The 22,443-nt window shown below is 43.8% G+C and overlaps 1 protein-coding gene across 8 annotated transcripts in view; it reads left to right on the forward strand.

The window, feature by feature from the left end:
• Positions 1-22,443, forward strand: part of CUX1 (cut like homeobox 1) — a 227,015-nt gene that overhangs the window by 121,657 nt on the left and 82,915 nt on the right. For all 8 annotated transcript variants that reach the window (NM_001290201.2, XM_015295631.4, XM_015295633.4 and 5 more), the window contains exon 9: positions 22,250-22,298. In NM_001290201.2, coding sequence (NP_001277130.1) covers positions 22,250-22,298 — 49 coding nt within the window. The remainder of the gene's footprint in view (positions 1-22,249; positions 22,299-22,443) is intronic.

Genomic DNA, 22,443 nt, shown 5'->3' on the forward strand with positions numbered 1-22,443 from the left:
AAAGTGATAATCCCAAACATGAGGAGCTGGGAGCCGAGACTGAGCTTCCTAATTCAGGGATTTGGAAGAGAAAGATGCTGGGCAGCTCATGGAGCAGGAGGGATAAGGCAGTGTGGTGCAGGCACTGAAACCAAGAGAAACAATAGACAACACGCAGGCCTGTTAATAACTTCATTAGCATTCATGTAAAGCATTAAATAAACAAATGCATTTACAATCCTGTAAGCCTGATATTACTAACCCTTACCATTTATCTAGTGTGTTTCTGCAGGGGCAGATCATAGCAGAGGCTAATTAACTGCTTTCTGGCTCTGGCAGCCTCTCCTTCCATTCTTTTAGAGGTTGGGAAGTGGAGTCACACAGAGTTTGGTCAGGCAGCGAAGGGCAATCAGTACTGCAGCAAGAATCAACACTAAGGAAGCAGCAGCTAGGACAGCCTGCTCCTTCCCTTTTCCCACTTAGATACAACTTCTTGATGCTGCCTGAACGCTCGCTGACTGAATCTCGTGAGTTTTAAATGCCTGTTAGCAACAGATTTTGAACAAAAAGCAAATTTGACCGAAATGCTGCCTTAGGGTTGCTCATCTTTTGTAGCAGTCTTTCAGTGGCTTTTACTAGGTGGTCTCTGGTTATTTGTGATCACTGACTATAAAACCTGTCTTCATTCTTTTCCTCTAACTAATGAACTTTAAACTGACTGAGGGATTCTTACCCACCTGAAAAGATTTTTATGCATTTGTGGGGATTTGTAAGCTACTCTGGGCTTGGTTTGGTTTGTCTTTGATTCTCTCTGGACTGCACATGCTGGATGACAAACTGCCATCCTCCTGAGTGAACTCATGAGGGTGAACCACTCCGAACCAGGCTGAAGTCAGCTGAAGTCAGTTGGGTTTCCAACTGTGCTAATGAGCGTGGGCCTAATTTAGTTGGACACCTGTAACTGTTCCCCTCCAGGTGTGTGTGATGATGTCCTTGCAGTGATACATGAGCTGCAGCCTCACGTAGAAAGCACTATTTATTTGTTTTACACAAAAGAAAACATTTGAACAAAGCATTAAAACTGGAAAAAAAAAAAAAAAAAAAGCCTTGAAAAGTTTCTTAGAACTCTGTTAATTCCATCAGCCCAACTGCAGTGGTCTTTTTGTGCTCAGTTACTCAAAGTTAATGATGCTCACATACATTTATCTACGTAGCACCAGGGCAGCATTTGTCCGTCTTGCTTTAATTCAAAATTCAGCAGTGGAAAGAGTGAATCTTACTGTTATGTTTGGTGCAGGGGAAGACTGTAAAACGGGTAGCTTTCTTTGCATGGTTCCTCAAGAAACTATTTACTGATGTTTCATTTCCTGCCTATTTCTCCACTTACTGTGCCTGTATTATTAACCTGCCTGAATACAGTGGTTACATCCGATAACCTGAGGGGCACATCTGCCTTTCATTAAAATGTAACACCCATCACTGTCATTGCCAACCATGTCATCTTACCAGCTGGGTTGCCATAAATTGCTGTGAAATGCATGCAGCCTTAACCAGCAGTGAGGAGCACATAACTTAACCGTGGAGTCGCTAACCGTCTTAATAAATCTGAACTCGCTCTTTGTTGGAGACACTTCAGGGAAAGTGGCAGCAGTTCCTCCAGCCCCGTTATCTCACGTGGTCACAGTGATGCAAAGGGTGAGTAGAGCTGGTCTGTGGGGGGGATGGCTCTGCCCTTCGCCCTCGGTGGCTGGGAACCTGCGTCTCATGTAAAACAAACAGCAAAGCACTGCCAAGCAGCTGGGTTTGCAGCCAGAGTGCCCAGCATCCTTGTTCAGGGCCGTCATTAAAAGATTTCATGAAACAGCCTTAAAAATGAAAAGTTTCCTTTCTGAAAGAGAGAGAGAGATAATTGAACTCATTGATTTGTTTCACGGTTTGTTTGCCCTTTCATTCCCTTCCTGAGGTGCTGTTTGTTGAGGAATGTCTCCAATTGCCAGAAAGACAGTGGGGTGTCTAATATTTCCCCGGCAGCTCTCCTTTCAGCCAGAGCAGAGTACTGTGGCAAGCCTCCGATATGAATTTTTAATGCAGAACTTTATAACATAGCCCTTGCAGCACGGCTGCACTACTCTCTTGAGCTTTCAGATTTAATGCTCTGATGAACAGAGCACAGACTTGGGGCATTCGACAGCAGTCAGAATTAACCCCTACATTTCTGACTGTTGTAGCAGTTAATTTCCCTGTAGATTAATACAGCCGTGGGTGGAATGATTCCAGATACTTCTGCATTGGAAGACTAACAGAATAACTTGGAATTTGACTCCAGAAATTATCTGTGGTACATATTTTTGGCCTTTTCCCTCTTCCTCTAACAAAAAGAATTCCTAAGGCTATTTACTTTCCCTCGGCTCGACAGTAATGCAGTCATTCTGTATTGGGTATATGGGCACTGTGCTGCCTGGTGTCTGATCTCTGATAAAGACCTATGCTGGATGCCCAAAAAGGGGAAGAAACTGAAATAGCTTTATAATGCATGGCTGTAGATTAATTTACTGTGGGAATGTTCTTCCAGATCATTTTGTTGCAGTCCTGGTAAACCTGAATAATTCTCCCATGCTATTCATGCCACTGCACCCGCTGCTCATCAGCTTTTCTAAATCATTCCTTTACTTATTAAACAGTACCCATCCTGCTGTATTATCAGGGGGAATATTCCTCTCCAAATCCTGTAAAGTCTGTTTGCACAGCCTTTGGGGTGTTTGTAGACAGCTCTGTTGGCAGCAGATCATGTCACAGCCCGGCCTGGCCTTTCGGGGACCTTGGCAGGATTTTGTCGAGAGAAGAATGCTGCATTTGTAGGTTTAACTCTGATAATGGAAAAGAAGTTTGATGTATTTAAATTGTGATAGAGCTGATGTAAGCCAGAGAGAATTGGATGGGACGCAGAACACGCAGAGGTGTTAATGGCATTTGGGAGAAGGGCTTAGGAAGGAGTTTGTGCTCTGGTGATGTTAAGCCATTTGCCTTAAGCCCTTGCGAATGAAACATGCGAGTTGCCCTCAACTGATACCACAGAAGTACATTTACACTTTTTAATCATAAATCAGCATCTGTGCTCTGGTGAGACATGTATGCGTTTATTTCAGATGAAGGTCTTTTAAGCAGCTTGTCTTATTGATTACAGGCCCGAGATTGTCTTTACTTCCCCCACTGTTACTACTGACTCATGAGATGAAGGTTTTCAAAGCTTGCTACTAAATGCTGAGAATTGCCATCATTTCATTCAGTAGATCCAGGCACCTATTAACTTCTATTACAAAGCCTCGTGTTTTGATAGGAAGTTCAAGACTTGGGAAAAGACACTGCTGTTCTCATTACTGTCCTGGTAATTAGCTCCTACCTCGTATTTTTGTTGTGTCAAGCGTGCTACCTAAAACAAGTCTGATGACTCAGTTTTGCCATATGTAAAAAGGGCACATGGGGTAAGGCAGGGCTTTATTAACGTGGATGGTCTTTCAGTCCTTGGATAGGAAAGTGGAAGTGCTGTTCTGACGCTTGCATTGTAGCCTGTAAAAATAAATGTACATAAATAGAAGAAAATAAATGCACTCGCTGACCATTCATTTGAACAGTGCCATCCATCCATTAGGTCATTCTGTGATGAATGGAAATATTCTTTCCTGAAGACCTCACCAAATGAAGAGGATGCATGTGACGTCTGTTGTAATGCTGCAGTGCCCCTGGCTGCCCCATCGCCTGGGCATTTTGGCTCCCTTCTGTGGGTGACTTTAAGCGTAACAGCATTTGTTATTATTTTACCTGTGTGATGCTTTGATGTGGGAGTCTGTTGCCTTTACTGAGTCCAAGTGGAAACGTTTATTTAATGAGTTGTAGCAAATTCTAATGTGCATAGTGGTAAGGTTGAGGAGCGTGACTCAGAGGAAGGAAAAAGATCAACAAATTCAGTGCCTTTAACTGTTCTAAAAAGTTCCTTGCCACCGTCCTTCCTATCTGGGGGAAGGGAACGAAGGCTCCAGAGGACGAGAGGCAGAGTCTCCTGTCCCAAATCCCGGTGGTGCTGCTGCCCAACGCTCGCTCTCTTGACCTCAATTCAAGCAATAGGCAGAGGGGCTTCAAGAGCCTCTCAGCTTTCAGCGCTGCTCACTTTCTGTGGCTTTGAAGTTTGCCTGGGTGGCCCGGGTGATCTTTTCCTGGTACTGACCCAAGATAAATCTTTGATTTTTTTTTTTAATTTTTTTTTAAATTGCATCTGATCTGGGAAAATTGGCTGCTGTAAGTTATTCTTTTTAATTAAAGATTTTGAAGTTGAGATATGCAGGATCTGAATCAGGGGATACAGAATGTGTGTGTGGACTTCTTACACTGGGCAAGTGAGGATGATGGCTCCAACTGGGGGCTCAAAGCCAGAATTAATACAAGTTCTACTTCTAAAATGCACGTAAGTTACTAGAATGGCTTATATTTTTAGGACAGAGATTGAAATAATTAAATTGCAGCCGAGTGCATGGTGTAAGTGTCTTTGAAGATCACAGTAAGAAAGTATTCCTCAGTAACATACAGCAGCACTTTTAATAACTTCACAGTCCCGGGTTGTTTCAGATTTGTGGAGCCAGTAGGGAAATGTGCATTAGCATTGCAACTTGCCATCTGAGTGTGACAACAAACAGCTCCTGCTATGTGAATGCTAACAACTGACAAGGCATTGGCTGTAGCCATTTGCCAGTTTAATGGCTTAAGCAGCTTAGTTTTAATTAAACAGTGGCTTCTGTGTACGGTATCAGAGAAATTAATGTTCTGCTTACAGCTCAGTTGTTTACCGTTGTCCCCAACTTGCTGAAGATACCAAGTTCCTCCGCGTTAGCCTTCAGCTTGTGCACTGTCTGCCATTTCATTGCAAACTGTGCAACAGAGGGGTGTGGGTGAGCCCTGGTGCGTGAGTTAATTGCTAACGGAGCATCGCCTTGGTGGCAGCAGTGCGTGTGCAGGCAGAGCTCCGTGCAGGGGCTGCAGCTCCGGGTGCATCCCATCCCAGAAGAGTGCACACTGGGGATCCTTCATCCCTGTAGGGCAGCAGCCAGAGCTGTGTGGGAGATGGGAGCGCAGAGCTGAGAGCTTGTGATAAAGAGATGAAGTCCTTGCCTCCTGTCAGGCGGCGCACCTAACACGAAGTGGCTGTAGTAGGAGGGTTGCTTGTTGTTGCTGTTATGGCTGGAATTAGTTTGAGATATACTGCTAGGAAAAAAAAAAGTCATGTCCTTTGCGTGTCACTGCCTGGTACCTGGAAACCAGACAGCAGCTCAGTGGGCTGGAGGCAATGACCCTGTCACTGCTGGGTCTGGGCTGAGGCAGGTTGGTGGCCAGCAGCAGGGAAAGGTCGCATTGCCAGACCCAGTTCCTTTTCTTAATCACGCTGCTGTCCAACTGATAGCTTTTCAAAAAGACTTTTTATTCTACAAAGAGTACGTGGCGTGGGATCGCTGTGTTCTTTGGCTGATGTTCCTTTCCTTCTCAAAGAGGATGGCGTAACGTGAACTTCTGCACAGCAGATGAAGGTTTAGCACTCGGGCTACTTCAGATTAGGCCTGTAACATCATGCGTAGACAGCTGATTATGAACAGCCTGGATTTCAGCGTTGTTCTTTTCGATTCCTCTTATCAGGCAGTGTCAGCCGCAGCCCTGCTTTCCCTGTTACCTGATCCTTCTGTGTGCTGAAAGCCATGAGCTCCAAATAAGTCAAATTACTTCACAGGAATGTTTCCATCTTCTGTGCTTTTTTTCCTTCTCCTTTCCTTTCCCTCCGGTCCTTCGATACTGTGAAAAACCTGGAGTCCACGTGGCAGCACACACACAGTGTGTGGTTCCGGTGGTACAGTGGGGTCAGCAAGGAGGTGAGCAGGGTATTTTGGTGATTAAGAGGTAATGAAAATCCATAACGCACGGGGTTTAGTTCAGGTTGTGCTTACTGGGACAAGTGTTTCACATCTTGAACTAGAACCTCTTGAGGCTGACACAGCCTGGCATTGTCTTGATTTATTTAATCACATTTACATGAAATCAGATATATTCATCGACAGAGAACATTGTGAGCAAATTGAATGAAAGCATTACTCAACAGAATTCCTTTCTGTGATAATAGGAAATATCCAGTGAGTTTCAGCTAGCAGAGCTGCTGCCTGTAGCTCAGTAGCAGACCATCCACGAAGGAAATGAGGGCCAGACAGCTCCTGCTATCTGTGGCTTCTGCTAATTCCCTGCTTGATAAATCCACGTCCGGAGCTCCAGCCAGTGCGCCTGAGGGACACTGCTCATTAGCCAGCAGCGCTGGGAAGTTCCTAAGCAGGGGCAGGAAGGAGTGACCTGCATTGCTGCTTGTTTAGGAGGATAAGTGTTGGTCTCCATTTGGGCGTGTTTGGAGACGAATGGCTTCAGCGCTCTGTTGCAGATGGGGGGACGCTGAGCTGTCCTGCAGCTGTTCTGCACTCACTGGCACTGCAGTAATGCTCCATAGGGTAACTTCAACCAGCAACTGGTGGCTACTCTATTAGATGCACACCAGCTTCTTCTAGTTGAATAAAATCAACCTTACAGTAGTAAATAACAAGACGTACCTTGGGGGAATGGATTGGTTTCATGCTCGTGTTTCAGTAATTCTTTGGGGGAAGTGCTGATTGTTTATTAAAGCAGAATTGAGGGGTGTGGATTTAGGTAGTGTTTGTGACTGTGCTGTCACAAAATGTGCACACAAGATGGCATGTAGTAACTAACCTGCAAAGCTCTGTCAGTTCTTCCAGTTTGTAGTCAATTAAATTGATCTGTAATCTTTCTGTGTGGCTGCCTGTTTGGAAACAAGCTGATCAGTGACTTTGTGTGTGAATTAAAAACTATCTCATCCTTCTCAGAAGTACAAAGATGCAGTGGTTTTCCTCTGGTCATGCAGGTCAGTGGAGTTCCCAGATTGCACGTTGTTGGTCTTTCCATCGCCTTGGCAAGTGATGGAGATCTTGTTGCCAGTCACGAAAGGAAGACAATACAATAGACTTTCTCAGTGTTGTGTGCTTCAGAGTTTCTGTTATAAAACAGTTTATCCTTTTTTTCCAGAGCTATCTACATTTAAGGGCTTTGTTTTGCACACTGTTACGAATACATTTGCTGCATGCATTAGTCATTTACAGTACTTAGATCCTGTAACTATTAAATTGTTAACATTTGGAGCCAGCTATAATTATCTTTTATTATTATTATTTTTAATGGGCATAGTGCTTTCTTTCCTCTCTAGCTTTCCTAAACATTTGAGGGATCTCTAAGGTATCTGTTACACTGCAGTCATGCTGTTTGATTTCTGTTTATCATGCTTGTTTTCTTATCTTTCTGAAATACTGCGACCACTGAGAACTTCCAGTCTGCATGAAGTGTTTTGTTCTCTTGGATGTCTTAAATGAATATCCCAGAACAAAATGTACCTTAAAGGTATGGCCACGCAGAATCCCATCTTCCCTGACCTCTTTGCGTTCAGTGCCTGGAGAGCTGCCATCACTGAGCAGAGCAGCTCTGTAAACCCAATGCAAATACCCACTGACATAAATACTTGTTGCTTTTGAGATCAAAACCTGTCTGAGAAGTGGACAGCACCAATCTGTGTAGCAGAATGGCCGGTGATCAGTCTTTTTGGTTTTATGCTGTAGCTACTTCCAGTTAGGAATACGAGTTTTTCTTTGACTTCTGCTTAAAAGCCTGAATGGGCTGTGAGCAAATCACTGAAGAGTTGTTTTTTTCTAATTCCTTTTTTGATTTTTTTCTTTGTCTGAAACCATAAAAGCCAGAAGTGCTTGACTTCAGAACTAACTACACTCCTTTTTTCCAGTGTACATTGGTTTGATGGGAGAGGTGGAGGGACAGACAGATGGACGATGGCACTGATGATTCCTTTGTTCACATCTGGGGGGCTGCTCACAGACCAGCATTTCTCTGAGCTTTTAATTACGACCCCGTGGGTTTGGGCAGTGGCTCAGGGCCCTCAGCTGCGGTGCTACTGAGCGAGCTCTGTGTTGAATGTCTACATCAGTGACTTGCAGTGTGTTCTGCAGATTCCTGGAATTCCTCTGCTTATTGCTAAGAGGTCACAAAAATAACTGTGAAAAGCAACCAGTCATTAAGTGCAAATGTGCTATGCTAACATTTCATCCTTCGATGGAAAACTGAAGGTAATCAGAAGATTGAGAAGGCTGGAAGCAGTGCTGTAGATCCTCTGGTGTATAAGTTTTAGCTGGGATTCTTTCAGAACCTCTCGTGATCCTCTGACCCCGCTGGATAATTCCATATAACAGCAGTGACTTTCTTTCTTTTCCCAATTCATCAGCCTGTCACAGCTGCTGGTGTAGTTTCAAATCCATGATTCCTTCACAGTGACTGTGTTGGACGAGCTTGATGCAGCAGAAGACCATTGCAGCATGGGGCTTGTAACCGATGATGGGTGTACTTTCACCCTCTCTGAAAGGCAGTGTCCACTAAATACAGCCAAGTGAGCTGTTTTGGATTATGTAACACCTCTATCCGCCTGCACTCTGATTAAATAATCTATTTTCTTGGCAAAGGAGTAGGACTTAATTTTCTGTTATTGATCAAAACCATATTTGAGCTGTGATACCCGTGACTTATTTGTCTTGCTGTCTGCTGGATTGATTTTTGTCACTGCATTGGCGGCGATGCCATGGTGGGGTGTTAGCACAGAGCCACGCCAGGTGCTTGCAGTGCTCACCCAGCTCACTGTTCAACAGCCTCTGTGTTTGATAAACGTGTGTGCATAGTATGTGAGCCTTGCCCTTTCTCCTGCATCTTTATTACCATTTCTTTGGTCATCTATTTTCTGATATCTATACTAACTGAACTTCAGTAAATAACCTCTCTTTCCCACACATTTTTTGTAGTTAGTTCCTGTTTGCTCATCTCTTCTGCCTGAAGTTGCCAGTGAGTCTGGCCCTATCCTCTCTGTTTGTTTAACAAACACTTCAGGAGCACAGTAAGGTTCCCTGAATTACTGATTTACTGCTTAATGCCATAGAAGGAGCTAAGCCTAGGGAAAACAGAGGAAGACTAGATACACTTTGTTTGGAAAGTTTAAAACTCTTACATATACAGAGCAAGAGCTTGCACAAAATGTCCAATGTTAAAAAGAAGGGGAAATTACCCAGCTGTGTAGTTGTGCTCTTGTACATGCATGTGCAACAGGGAAGCACCCAATTAGTCCCAGCAGACTGAGACAGACAGGCTGCATCTTCGCAGCCACTGTGTCCCCATAGCATCCCATCAGGTATGCACTCTGGCATGCAGGTGCATCCCAGTTCACATCCAGCCCGTGGGGCCAGCTGGGCAGCTTAAGGACCAGCCAGCTCACCAGATGAGGATCTGAGTGCTGCCAACTTAGTCGTGAGCTGGTCTTGTGACTCCAAGACACTCTGGCTAACAGAGTTAACAGGAAGGATGGTTTTTGTCCGCTGGAGAGGTTTGTGACATCAGTGTTTGTCTGGATGTAGCAGAGTGGTTGAGGAACTACCATTAGCAACAGAAGATTATTTCCAGTTCAAACGTCACTTCTGTGGAAATACTAAACGTGTTACATAAAAGGTTGAAACAGAATAATCAAACAGATCTGTACCACAGCCTACAATACTTGTCAGGCCCGGAGCTGTTTCACTTCTGCAGGTTTTTTAAAGGCTAACAGCTGTGGAAAGGGAAATAGAGAACGGGGAAAGCACTTCTGCAAATAAAACTGTAAGAGGTTAAATTAGGAAATACTGCAGTGTCGTCCTCCAAGGGCCCGCAGTAGTACCCAGTGCTGTTGGTTTTTACCAACAGTTGCTTTAAGTAATTTCTTTGTCTAATATATACCTGGTTTTGCTTCTGTGTAGACAGGCACTCTGTCAGTCATACCAGTGAGCATCTCTTACCATACAATGCAACTGAAGGCTTAAGTTAGAAGAGGACAGAGCAGCTTTGATGTATTCAGCAAAGATGTAAAAATAATATATGCCAGCTGCTCTGCTGGTCCCAGCGACTGGCGTGAAGCTGTGTTGCTTCGTTCCCACACAGCAGCTAATTGGGGCCAGCCTGCCCATCAGCAGCTCCTGGGGAAGTGCAGGCTGAGGCTGCTTCTCAGGATGCCCCACTGGGGTGAGAGCAGGGCTGGAGCAGGGCAGGGGAAGCGAGGCAGGCAGCGCTTTCATCTGGAGACTGGGAGGTTGTTCTGTGTCTCAGGTGACGGGTCTCCCTTAAGTACTAATGAGCTGTGCTTGTTGTGCTGATTTAGGCAGTACCTGCCTTTTCTCCTTGCTCCTGTTTGCTTTCCCTCCGTTGTTTTTTCTGCTTGTTTTTTTTTTTTTACGTGTGGGTTTTTTGTTGTTGTTTTGCAGCTTTGTCACTCAGGTCAGCAAGATTCATGCTACTGATAGCAATGAACTGAAACTGCAGAACGGTGGCATAACTGCAGTTTGACAGAAGTAGTGCTTCCTTTCAGAACAAAGCTAGAACAAATTGGGAAGAGAGAAAACTCTGTTTGTAATTGGATACGTTATTGTAAAGATAGCAATCATCCTGGTTGTTAATCTTCAGCATAGCTCATGGGAAAGGTAAAGCCTGCTCGAAATGTGCAGTATAACACATCCCCCATCGTGGCTTATGCTATTTTCAGCCCATTTATTGGATAGAAGGACATCAGTTGCCTTTATCAGAGACCATGTAATGCAGTTTTCTTCAATAGCCAGAAGGAAATACTTGTTTCAGTAGCTTGCAGAGAATAGGCACATCACCTATATGCACTTCTACAGCCCAGAGCACTAATGCATTCAAATACATCTCCCACATGAGTGCTGTGTTGCTGCAGAGTCAACATTTAGCCTTTCTTGTGCACAAAGAGCACATCCTTAAGTAACTAAAGGAAAAAGGAAAAAAAAGTAAGGTGTATTTTCATACAGATTCTGTAAGTGAATAATTTTTTTTCTTGTTGTGCTTATTGGTAAAGCAACATCCAGATGCTATGGGAGCAGTTGAGCAGGTAGGGAAGCAGGATATTAGCATATTTGGGTACCTGTTAGTAAATGCATGAGGGGATACAGAAGGGGCACGTTAAGCCTGACTGGATGTGTTTCATCTTGTTCCATGCCAGCAGATCCTTCGAAAGGCCATAGGATGCTGTTGTAGTCATCACAGCGCCAATTACCAAAGTCAGGTGTAATAGAATAGAGAGAACTGATTGAGACAGGTGTGGCTTTCTCTTCTTTCGTCCGTTATATTTACCCTAATAGTTGTTCAGGCCACTGGAAAATTACTGTTCTCCATAAGGTAGGAGCTGATGTTCTGTCATCGCCGCAGTGGTAAACAGTAATTTTCCCTTGATATATGCCTGTGGAGTGACACATGTACATAAAACTGCCTCGCTGCACTGTTTTATTTTCAAACTGATTTAAATCTGTTTCGCTGAACATAGGCTGAGTTAAAGAAAAGCTTTTTATAGATTCTCCCAGTGATGGATAAAGATACAAAATAAATAAGTGGAGAAATTAATCGTTATCTGTATTTTCCAAATTACTGAGCATCCCAGCTCCTTTTGCAGTTAAGGGCAGGAGATGCTGAGTCTCTGAAAGAAGCTCCTGAAGATGAATCTGGCACGTTGCTATAGTAAAAACTGTGAACGGGGTCCAACTTTTGAGGCTATTTTTGTTTGGAAGCAAACAAACATACAGAAATATGTGATGTTAGCATTCATAGAGAATGAGAGAAGATTGTCCATTTTGTGATTTTTAACTGTTCAGAACCTAGTCGTTGTTCAGATGCACATGATGATTCTGGCAAAAAAATAAATAAAAAGCAAAAAATAAATAAAAAGCCAACAGAAAAACCCATCAGCAGCACAAAGTCCCTGTCCTTGCCCAGGTCATTTCACATACTGTAGCTCCAGTGACATTATTAAGTTAAAATATTTGTGTGTATTTTTAGAGGATCTTTAATCAAAGCACAGACTATTCTTCCTGCTGATTCTTCAGGGTTTAAAATACATCATTCCCTTAAAAAGGAATGATACCTAGGATGCCTCCAATTAAGGCATCTAATTTTGGATATGTGATCTGTTTTAACTCCATCAGTAAAAATAAGTGAACGTTGCAGGTGCTTTATTTCCAAAATCACGTGATGTCCATCATTGTGACTGTTAGGTATTTGAAGAAACAATTATGAAACAGCTTATGCAAGTCGTAGAGCAGCACAGGTAATCAGTTACTGCTCTTTAAAGAAGTTTTCATTTTGTATTCATTACACTTTTTTTTTCAAGCAGAAGCAAAACTGGCAATTTCTGGCATGGTGCAGAGGGAGCAGAGCAGAACAGCCAGCCCTAGCACTGCAGGAGCACAGCTTTCAGCCCCGCTTCCCAAGGAAACAGAGCTTCCATGGCCTTGTGATCTGCTTTACTGCCAACCTGCTGGGTGCTCAGCATGCAGTTGGTCAGCTAACCTCCTAAATTAACTTGTGATTGACTTCAGTGGAAATTAACAGCATTAAAGATCCCCAGGACAGGGAGCTCTGGTGTCTCTGGTAGGAATTGGGCAGCAGACAAATCAGCCATGTGAGTGGAGGGCTGCACTTGGAGAGCAGCAGCTGCCTGTGCACTTGCTGGTTGAGCAGCCATGTCCATGTTGCTGGAAAGCATCCCTACTCCGTACTGCCATTTGTGAGCAGGGGAGAGAGGAGATGACATTTAGGAGACAAGGGAGTGACCTAGAAATATTGTAGGAGGATGTAGCACTGGGGGGCAGCTACAAAGCACAGATGGGACAGCTGATACTATTACAATAGTTACTGTCCAAACAACATTATAGGAACAATCGATAGGAAACAGTGCTTTGTTTGTATTTAGGCTTACGGGAGAATGTGCTATTTTAGCCACTGACTCAGCCCTGCGTAGGGCATCACCAGGAACAGCGTGCAGGATTTCAGGGTCTCAGGTAAAACTCTTGGCGTACGGAATCTCGTTTTGCAATAGTACTGACTTGTTGCTTTCTATTGAGGATTTTGCTCATCCTAGGAATCCTGTAGATTCCAGATCATGAAAATGCATGAGAATGCACACAGCTCCACTTCAGAGGCCGTTCCTTGCTCTCTTCCATCAGGCCAATGCAAAGCACCTGTTTGGATCAAGCCAGTATTGACCAAGTCTTGTAAAATATTGCACAAATGATTGCCGGTCTGTTTAATTCTTTAACAAATTAACTGACATTGAAAGCCCTGCGAACAGACTGCAGGAATGGCCAAATCCTGGCAATGGGAATAGACAGCTGGTGAGTGAGGGCGGGCCTGGAGCTTTAGAAGTCCCACTGATTTGCAGGACGTGTTCTGGAAGTTGGTGAAGTTCATGGCGGGTGGGAAGGTGTTCAGGTTTCTGAGGCTAGGAGCAGATGGGATTCAGTTGTCACTGAGAAAAAAGCCACTTCCCAAAATGGCTTGCACGGGATGGTTTCAATTAGGGTTTCTCCACATGTGGACCACAAACCCATTAGTGGAGTAAGTGGGCAAGAAACGTGTCCTTTGCATTGTATGGCATGAGATGCACTTTCCTTCTGCTTCCATTGGGACCAAAAAGAAGTGAGGGGATGGAAAAGATGGAGAACGGTGAGGAATTGGCTTTGTTCATGAGGAGAGCAGATTTATCATAGGAAGACCTCTACAGCTCATGTTTGAATCTTTGGGAAATAATGATTTTCTTATCAAATCAAAACGCAGACTGCGCCCAAAAGAGCCAAAATGAGTACAATGCAAGGACCATAAGGTTTAATAATGATGCCATCTTCATGTGATTAATAAGACTGCTGATTTCCCACGTCTTATCAGCCAACTGTAACTCTGCTTTGTGTATCTGTTATCTCCATTTTGTGTTGTAGTGTGGGTAGATAAATGAAATACCATGGAGGCAACAGGAAACAAAACAAAAGTAATCAAACATGTTTATCACTAGAGCATTAAAATGGCTGCTCTGGCAGACACCAGATGAATTATGCAATACATAACTTAATTCTCTGGGCCACAGATGTTTCATTTTTCCTGCAAGAAGATGATTGAACCTTGAATGACAGTTTCAGGCAGTCTTTGATTGCTCTGTGGGTCACATGCTTGATATGACCTGCATTTGAGTTGCTTTCTACATGCTGTTGCTTTATAAAACATATAAAATTGACATCATGTTGGCTGCTCAAGGCCAAGTCAGGAGTAATTCCATGCTTTTGATATGCTTTGTGTGTGAGTGAAGCGGAGGGAAGGATGCCTGTGTTTAAATTCTGATGTGTTATTGAATCAACTGGAGTCAGAAGGGGGGAATTGCAGCAGGCTCTTTCAATTTGTGATAGGAGGCACTAGGAAATACAGAGTTTGTCATATCTGTGTCATCTTGTATTGTTAGAAAATCCTTAGAGCTGTAGTATTGCATCAGGCAGTGACTCCTGCTGCCCAGGGCACAGCGCAGTGCAGATTGGCAGCGGTGGGGAGGGCAGGTAGGAATGTTGGTTGGTCTAAATCAGCACCTCTGAGCACAAATGTGCCTCACGTTCTGAACCTGGAGATTGTGTTCCTCACCTTGAGGACTTCATCCTGTAAATTTGATGGATTTGTACTGATTCTGGTGCAGCATGTCAGTCTCAGTGTATGTGCCTCTGGGTACTAATGCAGGCAGTATTGAGGTGCACATACATCCAAAGTTAAACGTCCAAAAGGTCTCATTTTCTCCACAGCATCTGAAGGCAGATGTTTGCACCAGAGCTACATTGCTGAGCTGCCTCTCCTTGCCTACTGACATTAGAACCTGCAAGGGGATGAGCCCTCACCTCCCACGTGAGGTCTGAGGCTCCTCATCCACTCCCACAGAAGACGGAAACTGATTTTTAGATGAGACTGAGCAAGGTCATTTGTTTCTGCAGGTTTCGGGTGCAGGCATAACCTCGTGCTACAGCAGCCCTCTTTGAACTCCTCAATGAGCCAAAGGATCGTTACCAGCAACGTGGTGGGAGGGAACCCACAGTAATCCAAATCGGGGCACTCCTGGTTACTGCTTTTAACATTACTCATAAGACTCTGTGGGGTAGAGCAAAAATACTTCGTGAAGTAGGGCATGAGACTAGGAGGAAAAGAAGATAGATGGCATTTCTTTTCCTGGTGTCCCTTTCTGTAACGGGCAATGCGATGGCTGAGCACACAACACAAGGGGGACCTGTTGGTGTCAAGAGAAAACCAAAATGGTCCTTGAATGAGGGTGTTTAAATGGAGGAATGAGCTGCTAGGGGACTTCAACGTTCGTGTTGGCTGTGGTACAACATTTATAAATACATAAGAAAATATGATTGTCACTGAATTAAGAAGTGCACCCTCTATTTATAGGTTGGGCTAGTCCTTAATGCAGCCGGAGCGCCTTCACTCCTCTGCATTCCAGCTGCTGACGTTAAGCATTCTTCTTCGGTGTGGAGAGTGTGCTGAGGTCACGTGTGCTGCAGAGCTATGGGACTCGGGGCTCTGGGATTCCATGAGCTGACATTTTCCTGTTACATTTAACTGTTTTTTTCTCTTTGTGTTTTATTAGTTAGTGTCACTCATACCGGTTTCCCTCTGCAAAAATGATTAATAAAACACTGCTGATCTTTAGGAACCTGTCCCTATTGTATCACCGCAGTGATGCTGATTTCTGTTTACTTTTGGCTGCCCAAAAGTGATGCCCTCTTTTTTTATTATAACAAAGTGCTGTACAGGTTTTCTTAGAAAGCAATATATCTGCAGACTGAAAGAGGTTTTATTCTACAGGGGCTTATTTTATTTCCTTCTAGCAATCAGGAGTGTTGCTTTGCATTGTCCAAATATTGTAGGGTGTCTGGAGCTTTAGAAACTTTTGTATAAACTTTTCTTTTATCTCTGTCAATACCTGATGATCACTTGACGCCTTTCCAGCATGTAAGACATCATTTATTTGGAGATTATACCTGCAGCTGACGCAGAGGCAACTCACAGCACTAACATGGTATGTTTAATTAGAAGCATTTGTGTGAGATTTCGGTCATTTCTCAGCTGCAATCTGTGTGCAGCGCACTGCGTTGCTGCAAGGCTCCCAACGAGGGGAAACATGACTTAATTTCCAAGAAACTAAAAACCTGGGAAGTCAGGTTTGAGTGTCTCTCCCTTTTCCTGGGGGAAGAGTTTGATTCAGCGTGGGATGACAGCCTGGAGGAGTCTGGACAACGTCCACCGGACAGCCAACTGTTCCCCAGATGAATCCTGGTGACGTGCTGTGTAATCACCGGAGCACCTGAAACCACCATTGCTTTTGATCTCTCAATTTAAAGCCTCCAGTGTTTCACTGCTAAGCAAAGAGAGGATTTTTTTTCTTCAGTTGAGTTCCTAGGAAAGGAAACACCCAATTCATTACTAAAGTTGGTGGATTTATGAATCCCTGAACAGAGAAATTCTTTTACGAGAGGCCCGGATTTATATGACATTGGAAAAAGGATTATCTGATCTGAAGGTCCTGAGAGGGTTGCTGTGAAAGAAAATATTAACCTGTAGCTCTTGCAGTTTGGAAAGAAGATTTGAGAACTCAGTACTAAAAGGTGTGTGAGTTCCTGCCTTTGGACATGCTGCAGTTAGCTGAAATAAAACATTTCTTCTTCATTTGTACAGCCTTTATGTCTTCAGCTTTTGGAGGTGCAGTTAGCAATAAACGTGGATTTATCTAATGTGAGTGTTTATTGTGTTCGAATCATTATGAATTCAGAAAATGCCTGAACTGTGTGTGCAGCAGTATTCGTACAGTGTGAGGCACGTAGGACTGGCGGTGGTTTTGTATTGCCTCCTGTCAGAGATGTTGTAAGGCATTAGGTGTGTTATGTTCCGTGTAAGTTGGTCCTGGAAATGAAGGCATCCAGCACAGCACGCTCCATTAGTGGGCACCAAAGAGCAGGAGTTGGATGGGGGAACCTACCAGCAGAGTTCAGAAAGGATCTTGAGTTTGGGTAGGAAATGTCAGCTTTTTTTGCTCAAAGCAAAAACAAAAGTGAGTGCTCCAATGAAGGAGTTGAGCCCCGAGTGAACGCCATCATCGTTGGACTGCAGGCAATTCTGACGTTGTTCAGTGATTCAAAGTTACCTCTTCAACCCTGGGACATTTCCTCATAGAAATTGCATTGAAGCTTGAAAAAATACAGCACACTGCAGTTTTCTTCTGGCCCTCCCCAAAACTTCCCAGTCGCTCTTGCCATAACACGGTGCTGGGTGCAGTGCCCCTGGTTTGAGGAGAGCAAGGTGCTTCTGCCAAATGCTACGTAATCCTGCCCAGTTCTGCTCCACGGTGATCACAGGTACAGATCAGGTGTGGGATTTTTCTTTCTTTCTTATTAAACATAAATGCACGTTAGTTGGAAACGTATGCTTCTAGTTCGAAATAGACTGTGTAAACATTACGGTAATTAGAAGGCTCTCAGAAGCCCTCTGGCTCCGTGCGCCGTTTGCTCTGACCAGGAAACTTCCACGTTTTTTAAGAAAACAGATCTGTGGGAAAAGATGTTGTTTGTTTTCTGCCAAACCAAAACATGAATCCGCCCCGCTGGTGAAGTTCCTTGGCTGCGCCATCGACTGCAATTCCAAAAGTGTCGTCTGTGTTTCTCAGCTCTTCCGTCTATGAAGAATCCAGCAGCAGTTCCCTTCAAGGTTCAGTAGGTTCGAATGTTCGGGGGGCTGCAGCCACAAGGTTTGGCAAACTGCTCGCTTGTCATCTTGATAAAAAAGGAATTGTTTCTGCCTCCTTAAGCTGGTATCTAAATGAAGGAGTTGGATCAACTGGATTTTAATCATAAAGTCTGCATTCTTCTTGCTTGCAAGTGAATAGCTTCATGGTGTTTAGGGTTTTCATCTGATTTATTTAGAGGAAGAAACTGAGCTGCATCCATTTTACCAGCACTTGAATTTGCTTGCTTGTTATGCTGTTCAAACCTAATCAGTTAGCTTGAGCTTAGAAAGAAAATTGAACCTTTCTGCATTTTTTTCCACTTCCCAGAACAACTGAGTGTTGTTGTTTCTTCTGGGGGAGGTTGGGTGGTTTTGTCTTTGGTTTTTTTAGATGATGTATTAGTTTTGAGGACTCTTTCGTGAATGGTAAAAGTTTATACCTTGTGAAATCCATGGCTTTTAATGTGTTTTGCTTTTCACTTGAAATGCAGCTGCAGGAGAGACAATAGTAGGAATTACAGCTTGTAGTCGTGTCGTTGCAGTGGTTGGGACTCCTTTTATTTCTTCTGTTTGTTCCGTAGCTCCAAATGCTTGAACTGAAAATTTGATGTGCTAAATTCTTCAGGCCGAAAGTGCCGAAACGCAGAACAAACTGTAACACAGACTGAACACAGATGATTATTTTTGCTGTAACAAAGAGGTTATAAAGAATTAGATCAAATTAATGATTCTTGGATTGAGAAAACTCAGGACAGATAATACGCATTCCCGGGAACAACTTTTACCCACTCTCTTTTTTGTTATTTGTTTCAATGTTAAGAAAGCATCAACATTGACAAACCCCGAACAAAGCTGGCATTAACCCTGACCATTGTAATGGGGGAATCTGCTCTAAAAGACCATAAGTATGGGTTTATTGCACTGATAGCTTCTCTTGCTACTAATGACCCTCCTTCTCTGTATTCACACAAACAAGGAACTTTGTTTTCTGTTGTTCTCCTTGCCTATAGCTCTTGGGGTGGTGGGGAGGGTGTAGGCCCTTACAAGGGGCCAGGTCACCTTTGCTTCAGGAGTTAAGAAGGTTAAAAGTAAAACCCTCCAATCTGTGACTCTTCCAAGTGAGTTTTGTTCTCTTGGAATGGCTTTGGTCAGAAATGCAGGGTCAGGTTTGTTAAACCCGGCCACTGTTCTCTGCAAGGTTCCCATCAGATTTGCAGTGACAACTTGCAGGATGGGATGCCATCAGTGCTGATCCATGGTGTTTTTGCTGTCAGACAATTCCACTGAAATTGGGAGGTCTGAAAGCGAGCAAATCTAGTGGATGGTGAACCCATCACAACTGTGTGGGCCCAGTTCAGCGAGCCAGAGTGGGATTCCCTTGTGCCTCACAGGTTTGAGTTCAACACGGTGCTTTGTAAACAATAAATCAATGAAGGTTGTTTCTGTGAGTGCATAAAAGGGGTGAGAACTGTAATTTATTTTATAATAAATAGTATTGCTGAGCAAACAGCGCGTGTAGCTATTAGAGACTTTTCTCAAAGAAGTGATTTTAGACTGCTGAGTGCCAGCTACCAATGTGGGAGTTGAGCTTTTAAAATGAAAAGGCTGAATTCCTTTTGAAGGCTCTTCTGAACGCTGTTGACACTTGTGCTTGTAAAGAATACAGAGTAATTTAATTCATTACTTCGCTTGAAGATAACATTTACGGTTGCAGCATTAACCTTGGTAGGTGTGCAGGCTGCTAAGATGGAGAGTCTGCTGGGGATTTTCGAGATGCTCCATCCTTGTAGAGGTGTGTGGGGAAGGCTGGGCAGGGTGGGTGTGGGGGTAAAAGGGCTTTGGGCCCCTTTTGGGGCCAGCTCTGCGTGTGGCTGCAAGGACAAAGGGACGCCCTGGCCTTTGGCTACAGTCTGACACTCCACCAGGTTCGGTCAGAATTATCTGTGCCTGCTGAAGGGCAGAAATGTCATTTTTATGGCATGCTGTATCCTCGGTTGCTTTTTTTTTTGTAATTGACTGTGTATACCAATGCTGTAATAGAGCTCTTAAATCCTGACCCCAGCCGAAATAGCATACAAACACTGGTGCTGCTACTCATGTCTGCTCTAAAGGCCCCACTGTAAAGGCACGCCTTGAGGTGCTGCTGTGCCTCTGCTTCTCCAGGAGCTCGGGCTCAGTTTTCCTCGTTCTGAGGGCTCCTCATTCCCATTCACAGCTGTATGCAGTGGAATTTCTTCATGTGTATCAATCTAGAATGTTCTTGGCTTTTTTTCCCGACCTTTGCCTTCCTACACTCAATGCTGTGACCTCTACAGGTGGCTGAGGGTCCTGTGGTGGGCCCAGATGCCCTCACACGCATCTTTTCTGCGTCAGAGCCTTTTTCTTTGCTCTGCAGCCAGCCCTCTCCCTTGGCTGGACTGAAGAATGGCCCTTCTGCTGCAATAGCAGGGTGCATTTCTTCTCCTGGCCTGGGTTTTTGTGCTCTGCTCTTAGGCTCTAGAGCCTTTCGGACCTTTGGCAGATACTTGATACCAGCGTTCCCTTGTCTGGGGGGGGGGGAAGGAGGGATGTTATGGCTCTTCAGGCCCAGAAAGAAGTGAGCAGAAACGGCGTCCTCTGGAGCTGCAGCCCCGTGTTGCAGTGGGACGCTGCGGCGCTGCTCCGGGAGGCGTGTGACACAATCCAGACATCATTTACTGGCTCCATATAACCTGAGGCATTCACACATAAATTCAACCTGAATACATAAGCTTATATAGAGAGGATCCTTAAACCATCCCGGCTAAAAATATTTGTAAAATGCTGGGAAACTTTTTGCAGTGCATTTGGATGCTCTCTTCCCTGTTACGAATGCGTGCTGGGGTCACTTGCATGTCTGTGCAGACATCTGAGATGTGATTTCCATATGTGGGTTTACAGGATGGAGGAGTTGTTCGGGCCTGGAGCCTAAACAAAAAATACTCTATCACAGCCAGGCTAACGAGATTAAAGATGTAATTGCAGGCTCACCTGAGCCTGTCTGGGTTGGTCTCCTGATGAGTCCCTGTGCACTCCGAGTCCTTATCTGCCCAGAGAGGAGTTGTTGGATTCATTAAATAATATCTGTTATCATTAATTCAAAACACATTGTGTGTATATCGTGTGTCCTTTCCAATATAAGAACACATTAGCTTCTTCTGCATGAGAAAATACACATTTATCTGTTTTCCATTATGGTTCAAGAGGTTTTTCAGAAGGCTGTTCATGCTGCCTCATCCTTGAGACTGTGATGAAAAAATAATTTTCTATTTGTTTATATGCATACGCATTTACCTGTTGTAATCTTCTACTGCATTTCCCAAAATGCTGTTGAAGAGTAAGTCAGCATTCAGTGTCAGGTGTGGTAGTACTTCTGTGTACCCCAGTAATCTTCTTTCCCAGCAAATACCTGCATAGAAAAATGGATTTTGTTTGGGATAATCCAAAAACAAACAAATCCCAACTTTCTTCGCATCAGCAGAAGGGGATTCTGGTATTTCACAGCTTTTACTGATAATGATCTGCTACAGATTAAAAACAAAAAACAGACATCGTGGTGTTGGCAGATTGCAAAAGGACTTGCTGGTTAAAGCTACTGCTCATAGGAGAAGAGGATAGAGTTTATTGCATCCATATGGCCCAGAGATAAGAAAGGCAAAGTGTCTAGGAGAAGTACTGTGTCTTCATATGTTGATGCAGAGCATTCTTTTAGCAGTGCAGGCCCTTTTGCTGGTGCCTCCCACAGATGAGTGTATAATGGAAGCATTTGCCCATGATTTAGCGCGGTGATAGAATTTATTGCCTAATTATTATATCCATTTGTGTGAGCCCATCTTAGAAATGCTGGAGTTTTTAAAGGGTCAGGACTGGTGGCTGGCACCTAACACACGTGTACGTGATGGATCCATTTCTCCTTAAGTGTGTAGCTTTCAATCCTTTGAGTTTCCCATCCAAATTTCTGAAGTGCATTAAGAGCCCGAGCCTGAATTTAGTTTCTTAAATTTCTGCCACAAAACTCTCTTCTCCATACTTGAAATTTCTGACTCTATTTGACGTTTTCTGGCAGAAGAGCCAAACAGAGGAGTAATGCACTGTGCACGTAGAGTCTCCACATGTGCAGGTAGTTGACTGAAGAATCTTTGGCTTCTTCTTCATAATCATTTTTGAAGCACCCTTACGTGTAAGAGAGGTGACACAGCTATTCTGCAGCAGGGTTGGGAATAAGATCTAATAGATATGCTCAGACATCGGTATGGCGCTTTGTTGGAAACCGGGAACAGACGAAAGATTTGGAGATTTACAAACCAATGCACAGAGCTAAAATCCAACAGGATTTCACCAGCCAAAAGCTTAGCTGCTCAGTCTTCACTGTGCCCTTAAAAAAATTAAAATTGGTGGTGTTTATATGAATGTCACAGTTGTGCGATGCGTGAACTCATATTGCGAGCATTCTTCATGTGATAACAGAACCTCTGCTCTCTTGTTCTCCCAGGGCTGATGAAATCGAGATGATCATGACAGACCTTGAAAGAGCAAATCAGGTAGGATTTAAAATTAGTTTCTCACGTTCTAAGTGTGACTTTGATTTTTTTTTTTTCCCTTCCTCTTTAGAATTTCATGACAGTTCTTTCGTATGCAATTAACAGTCATAACTGTACAGTAAGAAAGTACTTAAATTTAGAGAAT

The sequence above is a fragment of the Gallus gallus genome, chromosome 19, assembly GCF_016699485.2.
Source record: "Gallus gallus isolate bGalGal1 chromosome 19, bGalGal1.mat.broiler.GRCg7b, whole genome shotgun sequence".
In the NCBI taxonomy this organism is placed as follows: Eukaryota; Metazoa; Chordata; class Aves; order Galliformes; family Phasianidae; genus Gallus; species Gallus gallus.